Source organism: Parasteatoda tepidariorum, chromosome 4 (genome assembly GCF_982258835.1).
Source record: "Parasteatoda tepidariorum strain Cologne lab strain chromosome 4, Ptep-v5.0, whole genome shotgun sequence".
NCBI lineage: Eukaryota > Metazoa > Arthropoda > Arachnida > Araneae > Theridiidae > Parasteatoda > Parasteatoda tepidariorum.
This window is the reverse complement of record NC_141758.1, coordinates 48833104-48842875: the sequence shown is the minus strand read 5'-3', so window position 1 is coordinate 48842875 and position 9772 is coordinate 48833104. Positions and strand designations below refer to the sequence as shown.

At 30.1% G+C, this 9772-nt stretch overlaps 1 protein-coding gene across 1 annotated transcript; it reads left to right on the top strand.

The window, feature by feature from the left end:
• Positions 1-426: 426 nt before the first annotated feature.
• Positions 427-9441, top strand: LOC107450726 (uncharacterized). Its single transcript, XM_016066597.5, has 4 exons — positions 427-614; positions 5565-5763; positions 6670-6881; positions 9181-9441. The coding sequence occupies exons 1-3, from the start codon at positions 594-596 to the stop codon at positions 6858-6860; spliced, it is 411 nt and encodes a 136-aa protein (XP_015922083.1). The 5' UTR covers positions 427-593; the 3' UTR covers positions 6861-6881; positions 9181-9441.
• Positions 9442-9772: the final 331 nt, after the last annotated feature.

Below are 9772 nucleotides of genomic sequence, written 5' to 3'. Positions count from 1 at the left end.
AATAGGGGTAAAAAAAAGGTTAGGAATGTCTACCACAGATCATAAAAAATATATATATATTCAGATAATATTGTAATATAATATTTAGATATTGTTTGATGTTTTTCTGAATTAGACACCATTTTTTTCGTGTCGCAATGACGGTGTCCTCACTACATTCTCCTTTCAAATTTGGGGTAGGGACGAAATAAAATTTCAATTAGCCTAACAGTAGTCAAATAATCCAAGGTTTCTAGTAACAATAAATTTAAAAAACACTAGTTAAAATTGTTGATTAATTTTAATGAGCCTAATCCCCAATGTTAAAGCAAAGAGCAAAATCATTTTAGAGGAACTAAACAAGTGAATTTATAATTAATTCAAACTGCGATGCTTACAAAATAAAACTGAAAGACTTCCTTCAAGTAGGAAGGAACAAGTTTCTTAGAATAAATTTAAATCAAATGACTAAGATTTAATTGCGTTCGAGAGCTTGGGAAATGCGTGAGTTCAAAAACATTTTGTTGTGAATCGATAGAATTAGAGCAGAAACTTTCTCTTAGAAATTAAGCTCAGCGAAAAACTTTTTAGTGCATATTTTTATCTGTTTAAGAATGGCAACGTTTCCGGTTTTGGTGAGTACCTAATTGAATATTCCTTAAAAATATGTGATTAGTAAAATTTAAATTTATTTTTTTGAAATTTATTTTAAAATTTAATTAAATTCATTTTTATTGTTGATGTGTAAGTTATTGCAGATTTCTAAACAAAATTCCAATCATTCACACTTTTGAAGTTTCTTTTAAAATGCAATTTTAGAAGAGTACTTAATGGCAAGTTTCTAAAGTATTTTAGAACCATTATCAATACCACAGTACATTTTCCAAGATCAGAATCATTATTTTTTTCATAATAAGTGGGAAATCTTGTTTTTAAAAGTGTAAACTTAATTTCATAATATTAAGTTTAAGGTGAATTTAATTGTAGAAATTATAAGATTGATTGCATATTAAAAAGTATAAGATAAATTTTATTCTCTAAAGCTATTTTATGCTAGTACAATGCACAAGAGAAAGATCAACCTCAACAACTTTTTTTCGAATAATCAGATCTTTCCGTTTTATGACTCAATCTAATGGCTTGAAGAGGTGACCCCTAAATAAGCTATTTAACTAGGGCAGACGATATTTTAAGTTACGAAATCAGAATCTCTGAATAAACATAATTTTTTTTCGACAAATTCGGATTTTTGATTCTCAAAATCTAGGGAATAGTCTCAACCTGGGAAATAGGGTCGTAAGGTCGAATATGTAATATTGGATTTTACAGGAACTATTCAATCGTTTTGGATCAAATTTTGTATTTTGCCATGTAAAATTGCATATTTTAAAATTATGATAAATGTATACCTTATAGTTCAATATTTTTTACTATTATTAAATAAAATAATAAAAAATGATAAATTTTTACTAAAATTATTTTTTTGCATGACATTATCCTTTTAATTATGCGCAAAGGTCTTCAATTCACTTAAAAAGGTCATGAGATATGGCAAAATAAGCAAAAAGTAAAATAAACATTAAGGGATCCAAACTTTGGATCGTTCCCCAGATCAAAATGTTAATTTCTGAAGGTTTACATTATACCCGTGTTACATTATACCCGTTATATTATGTGGGGGAAACGATCTGTGGCACAATTTGCAACCATGCACTTCCCCATATAATGCATTATATATTATGTCCTCAAAGTCATTTTTCATTTAAACACAAGTAAATCCTATGGTATTAGCCAGATCAATACTAATCTACCATTGTATTAATGAGAAAATTAAATCTTCTCAACAGCTCAACATTCTTCTCATCTTCAACAGCCGCTGTCTGTTCGAAGAAATCAAAGTGCACGTACCTTAGACACGTACTTTACTATCGTCAATACCGTACCAAATTTCATTACAATTCGATAAAACGGAGCCGTGGTGGCTTAGGGATAGAGCACCCACTTCCCAATGAAATGACAAGGGTTCGAATTCCGGCGATGGCAGGTTGATACGAATTCCGCATCCATTTCACAGCGACCACAATGCTGACGCAAAAATGTTCTCAGTGGTAGACGGGTCGCGGATTAGAGTTCTCCTGCCATCGGACTAACATTGGGAGGTTTTCGTAGTTTTTCGTCTGCATGTAACGCAAATGCTGGCTAGTTCCATCAAAAAGTCCTGCACGAGGGCAATATTTATCCCAATACTTAATCCAGTTCTCTTGTCTATTGGATAATGGGTTCAAAATGCTGGGATTGAATATTGGATCTTGATATTGGGTTCAAGGCTACGGATTTGAACATTGATAGTCATAAACTCAAAATTGGATCGGCTGTTCAGTGGCGGTGATAAAATTCGATGAAATGACTGCCACCTAGAAAGATCCATTGTTTATTGCAAAAAGAAGTAAGAATTGCAGGCTCTTTATGCCCCTCTTCCTCAAATGATCTTAACTCGACTCACCCTATCAAAAGTCCAGAATTAAATTAAATTAAATAAAAACATCCTATTATTTCATTTACTAAAATATTTTTTGAGTGCGAAAATTTACTAACAATTAGTTAAACAAATTTACCCTTCTTCTCACATTGCAGAGCAACAACTTTCAAGACCAATTTAGAAATATAAATATAATTAATGATTAATCATAGTTTATGAAAGGGTTATTGACTTGAAAAAGAAATTATTTCTCTGAGCTTATTGTATATCTGTGAGTATTGGTCTTAGAAAGGAACGTACGACATTATTGGATTCTAATATGTATCTATAATATTAACCCTCAACCACAAACATGAGAATAAAGACTCATTTAAGGCTTGAATAATACTACAAATAATATTTTTAATAAAATTCATAATGACGATTGTTAAATTTTAGAGAATTTGTCCTCGTGCAAGAAAGCTTTTCCATCAGCATGAGTGGGGACCTGAAATCGAAATGAACCCCACTTATTTTTATAAAAAAAGTGCGAGCACCTATATTTTTCTTCTATATAAAGATAAAAGCGTTATCAACGGAAATTTGACTCAAAGCATTTTAACTAAGACATAATTTTTCACTTAAAGGGAATATAAATTTACTAGGAGGCTTCGCCCCCTGCTCGCTGGCGCTCACCAACCCCCGGAACTGCTTTCGCAGTTCATTTCGGATTGCTTCGCAATCCAATGCTCGCTTTGCTCGCTCATTGGATACGTTCTTAACGTCTAGTTTTTGTATACTTTTTTGAATACTCAAGTTCTGAAAACTTTTCACTGCAGAAAATTCTAAACCTGTACATTTCAATAGTAATTTGAAATTGCAAACAGTTCACATATTTTTCTTAATCACACTATTTTAAATTTCAGTTGTTGAGAAAAGTAACTGTTGTAAGTTTTGTTTTAAAGTCTTTCCCACCAGAGGGCTAAGGCCATGTGTTGTAAAACAATATGAAATAGTAGTCTGTCACTGAACGCCGGATGTAAAGCATCGGCTTTGATGAAGATAATTTTGCATTTTTAATTCTCTGAGGGGCGCCACCTTAATAATATGGAATTTGCAGAATAAATGTATATATTTTTAATTGCTGACGAAGCCCATCATTTTGTGTTTTCATCAGTGTTCAGAAGCAGAACAGCTATAAGTTTTTTATTTCATCACAAAAATATAAAATGTATAGAAAACAAAGAAAAGAGTAAGAAAATTAGTATAGTCATAGAAAAAGTTAAAATTATAATATAGTATTTACCAGTTAAAATAAAACTTTTTGTTTAAGGCGGTACTATGTCATTTTGATTTATGTTGCTAAGTTAACTTTCAAAAAATTCTATGGCTGGCAACAGCATTTTTATTTTTTAGGTTGCTTATTTTTATTTCTTTTAGAATTCTCTGAGGGGCGCCACCTTAATAATATGGAATTTGTAAAATAAATGTATATATTTTTGATTGTTGACGAAGCCCATCATTTTGTGTTTTCATCAGTGTTCAGAAGCAGAACAGCTATAAGTTTTTTATTTCATCACAAAAATATAAAATGTATAGAAAACAAAGAAAAGAGTAAGAAAATTAGTGTAGTCACATAGAAAAAGTTAAAATTATAATATAGTATTTGCCAGTTAAAATAAAACTTTTTGTTTAAGGCGCTTCTATGTCATTTTGATTTATGTTGCTAAGTTAACTTTCAAAAAATTCTATGGCTGGCAACAGCATTATTATTTTTTAAGTTGTTTATTTTTATTTCTTTTAGAATTCGTTATTTTTTTAGCGAAATGTTTTTTAACCTAACAGAATTCTTTGCCGACTGTTTTCTCTATGAATGAAGAAAATAAAGTAAATATTTAACTGTTGTGAAAGGAATCTTATTTAGTTGTACAAAATACTTCAGCCAAAATTTGGGAGCCACGTAAGAGAATTATATATATTAGATCAGAAACACATCATTAAAAGGCAGAATGCTTTGGTGTTTTCAAAACAAAGCAAACGTTGCCACCGGTGGAAAAGAAATACAGCCAAAATTTGGGAGCCACGTAAGAGAATTATATATAATAGATGTTATCAAAGTTTTGTAAACAGATACCAAACTACCCTGCTCTCATTGGGGTGCATTATGGACCTTACATTTAATTTTTTATTCATATTTCCTCCAAAAAATGTCCTTTCTAATATTGAAAACCGTATTTTTCTCAGCACCATGACGTACATCTCCAATGGATACCATCACATGTTAATATTGGTGGCAAAGAGGGCAGTGAGGAAGATATGCCCACCGGGTCATCACTTACTTATCAGGAACTTTACTCCAAGGAAAAATATAAACAAAAATCAATCTGGCAAGCTCCACCTACGCACCAATGGTACACCGCAACAGTACACCTTCTGGGAATCAATTGCGATCGAAGCTCTCAGACTGCCTTGGCCAGATTCTCAACTGGTCACCGAAAATGTCGAACATTCGAACGTGTCACAAAAATTTATCCGACTTGTAAAAAATGCTGCATCCAACCAGCCTCACCGAAATATACACTTAATTGTGTCGGACTGTCCAGGACGGACTTAATTTCCGATCCCCTTCTTGTCATCGACTTTCTGGTTGTCAACAACTTTTTGGAATTGATCTGACTAATGTCAGATCTATGAGGATAAGCAACAACAGCCGTATTTAAATTATTCCGGAACCATCATTATGGAAAATAAATGGCAATAATGCAGTATAGGTAGATAAAAATTATTAAAAATACTTTTTTACGTAAATTGTGAGGTAGGGGTAAAAAAGCAAGGTTCCCAGTATAAAAGCATACTACTCGCATAAAAACAAGGTTCTAAATTATAGAATGTATTTCTCGGAATAATAAAAAAAATTTTCATTACTAACATATAAGGTAAAACAACGTATAACAATGAAACACATGATTAAGGAAGTACTGAAAGGAAAATTGAAGTGGGCATCACAGAAAAAAATGAAACATTAAAAAAAAGTGTGTAATATAATTTTGATGATTTTGGATGATTTTATAATTTTGATGACATTTATCAAGAGACAAAAATTAATAATTGCAAAATTTACTTGTAGATTCTACTGTGTTTTGCGTTTGCGGCAGGTTCCAATCCAGAGAAAGCGTCAGAAGCACTCTTCGATATTACTAAGGAAGTTCTGGGTCTTCTTCCCCCTCTGAAGAATCTTCGATTGCCTGTAGAAAGAAAAGACAGTTCTAATGCAACGGAAACGTCATCTATTCTCAAAAGGCTAACAGACATGTTTTCTAACAGAGGTTTAAATTAATCAAAATATTTTTAAATTCATTTAATTAAGTTACTAAAATCAAACTTAAAATGTAAACTTAAAATGTAAGTGTAGTTGAAAACGTAAATGCAAAGATTAATGTATTGTTAAATATGTGCAGGGAGTCTTAAATAAGTCTGATGGTTTTCGAAAATTTATAACATAAAAATATTTCTTGCATCAAATTCATGTAACAGTGAATGAATTTTTCTTTACAGGGTTCCTATTTTTTGTTCAAAATTTTTCTGTAGATGACACTGCTGATAGTAAATCTCTAAATCAAATAGTAATAATAACAATTGAAAATCATATCTCAGCATGGCATATTATGGCATGTGGTTGCGGCTAGTTGTAAACCTTCAGAAAATATTGTGACATGATTTTCAACTATTTTTCATTTTTACTATATGATTTTTTTTTTACCCATAAAATGTCTCAATCTGATAACTGACGATTAGAAAATAGTATAATCACTTTCTCTGAAATTGTGCTCGTTTTCAAACTTGAAGTACTACTTTCGGATTAAAAGATTCTTGTAAAGACAATTGTTTCGTTGCGAATATTTTAATGACATAAATTACCTGATTTTTTTATATTTTCTACGTTTCTGCTTTGGTCTATGAGTGGATAGGTGTCTATATTTAAGAATACTTTTAAATGTTTCTTTAACATATCTTTTATAAAAATTCCTTTTTTATAAAAGACTCAGTGATTCATAACTGTAATGACTCTTTTCATGAAATAATCGAAGAAGAAAATCATTCTGCTTTAACATTTCCATTTCTGAAGTTTTACATTTATTTCATTTAGCTTTCATTTATTTATTAATTTTCAGAAATGATCTATATTATCTAATAAAGTGTAATAAAATATAAAAAATATTTTGCTCTTCCAGGTAATGAGAATCGTTACAATATTTTGAGATCTGATGCTCCTAATGGCTCGAGTTTTATGGAAAGGTTGGCTTCAACTTTGGAGCCTGTAACTAACCCTTTAAAAAACATAACGACCAGAGCTCTACAAGGAATTTCAAAGCTACCACTATTCTCAGGAAGACGAGAAACATCGAAAACATCTGAAAATTAAATCATCTGCCTTCATTATAAAGTAACTAATCAAGTTTTTAACAATTTGAATAATTTTATTGCTATTGTCTTTTAAGACTTGTTAAGACAGAAATATTAGGCATAATTTTAAAGCTAATCAATAAAAAAGATTCAATGTCCCACGAAGTTCATTGCATGCTTTTACAACTTGTATGGATGCAATCACACCCGTTATAATCTCCAGATCTGGCACATTGACTTATTACATGTTCTGCTCAATGCATACATTTCTAAGTGGCACAGCCATTAATTCGCATGAGGATGTAAAAAATTATATTTTTTGCTAGAAAGAACTAAAATTTTTGTTAGAATGGACTCATGCAGCTATCAAAAATACGGCAAAAAATATTGAACCTAATTGACACTTTATAACTTGAATGAGTGATAGCTACCACACTTACACATCACTTAATAAGTCTCCAGTGCTATGAAGTCTCTAGTTATTTATCTCTGAAAAAAAATTTAGAAATTCTACTTTATTCGTCATACCCTTCAAGAAAGAACATGTCCCTTTTCGAAAGATACATTCATTCCAACATTCTTCTACCTTTTCAATGTCTTTTTTGTGGAATGATTTGCTTTTCCACCCAAAATAGGAACACAGTTTCAAAAATAACTTCTTCATTTGAGCCAAATTCCTTTCTCTTGAGCATCTTTTTGAGATTTGCAAAGTGCCAGTAGTCGCTAGGGGAAATATCTGGAGAGTATGGTGAATGGGGAAGTAATTCAAAGCGTTATTTTCAGCGACAAGTGAATAGGGGCATTGACTTGGTAAAACAGAACTTTTTTGCTGCCTCACGTGTTCTTGATTTCTTCGCTCAGTCAATCCAATAATGCCATGTAATATTCGCTATTGATAGTTTTATCTTTATCCAAAATCCATTCCAAAATTATCGTCCCGAAATACGGAGGTAATAACCTTCCCAGATTTTTTTGCTATCCAAGAAAGATTCTAGCGCAGAAGTGTCCATAATTAAAAGTAGTGAAGCAGAATTCAGAAGAAGGCATTCCCTCACTTTGGGCTGTCTAGCCAAATATGATGATATTCATGTGAACACCAAACATTATTGAGATCAGTTCTTTTTCCACCTTTTTTTCAAAAGGATTAGAAGTTTTTTTGCGAGAGTTAAAACATAGCAAAAGACGTTGAACAATATATAGCTTTTTGAAATATTTTTACTCTTTAAAAAATTGTCTTCACTTAAAAGAAATATAAGAAACGGAATTACATTTGGAAAAACCCAATTCAACATATGTTACTTATTTTAATTGTTACTTAACATAAGTTGACGCCAAAACAGCAGCAAGCGCAAAAAGTTTACTGAGGTCTACAGCTGTTTACTGCTATGAAAGAAGGACTGGGAAGAAAAAGGCGTGGTATATGGCATTCATAACATTCTAAGTGTGTGCCTAATAAATAATTTCATAACACGCCGTGGAAGAATTAGAAGATACAAAATCAATTTTAGAATTAATATATAAGTTTATTGAATACTCTGTTTTACAATAGATTATTCTCCAATTTTAAGCATGTTTCTATCAGTTACTTAGAAATGACGTAAAATTAATTTTATGTTAAACCTTTAACGCAGAATTTTTATTAAACATATTTTTCATTATTTTGTACTAATTTTGGTCAAAATAAGTGAAAAGTGTTATATTTATTATTTTAATAACTTATAGTTATGAAATACAACAGGAAGCACTAGTGTTTTTTTCTCCATTGAAAATAAAATCGTTCAAACACAGCCCACTTCCAAACAATAATTTTTAAAATTTGCACTTATTTGCAGTTATTTAGATCTAAGAGAAACAGTTATTCGCCGTTGAAATGTCTTTAATTCCTATAATAAGTTACTAATAAATTTTTTGAATAATTTGAATATGAAGAGGAAAAAATCAAACTACTTTTTTTTATTTTAAATTTTAATACAAATATAATTTCAATAATCTAACTGATTTTCTTTTAGTAACTATTAGACTGCTTTTTTTAATTTAAAAATACCAAATATATTTTGCTTGTAATTAGAAAATCAGAAGAAAATATATGAAGGGTCACCGGTGTCTCATCTGTTTCAAGGAATTAAAATTAATTCTGTATACTACTTTTAATATTATTTGCTTTAATGCAAAAAAAAAAACTCTCAATATTGTTTTACACTCGTGATGTATTATTATGATTTTAAATAAATTATAATTCATTTTTGGAATATTACTTTTTATTTTCCTACTATGAAATCCCTTATGAAAATTTGTGCCTGGTGTTTAATATTAAATTTATTTTTAATTTTCTTTTGCAGATCTACATATGCGGGAACATACATAGCGAAGTCTGAATGTTGCTTTCATATCGAGCATTAAACTGTGTTTTAAATTCATACTCATTTGCATTTTTGAAAAACTTTTAAAATGTAATACACCTTTTAATATTTTAAGTGAAATATCTCATGTAGTAAATATGTCACAATATACACTTTTAACAATGTTTTGTGTATTATTTTGTATTTCATAAATATCAATTTACAAATGAAAAGTACTTTCTTAAACAAAGGACGCAAAACTCATCAAAAAATTATGCGTCACAATCGTATAGTTTCCTAAAACAACAAGTTCCCAACAACAAATCATTGTCACTACAAAACTATTTGATAAAATAGGACTAAATTAGAAAACCATAAAGAATATTTTATAAAAATTATGTTAGAAAATGTAAATAAGAATTATGTAATAAGAAAATTATGTACATAAGAGTACGTTTTTTGTAAAATGAAGTAAATTCTAAGAATAATATATAAGGAGCATTATAAAATTTTAAATAATACAGTTTTACTGTGAGCAAGAAAGATTTCAAAAAATAATAATAATAATAAATATGATTACTACGTGAAAAGA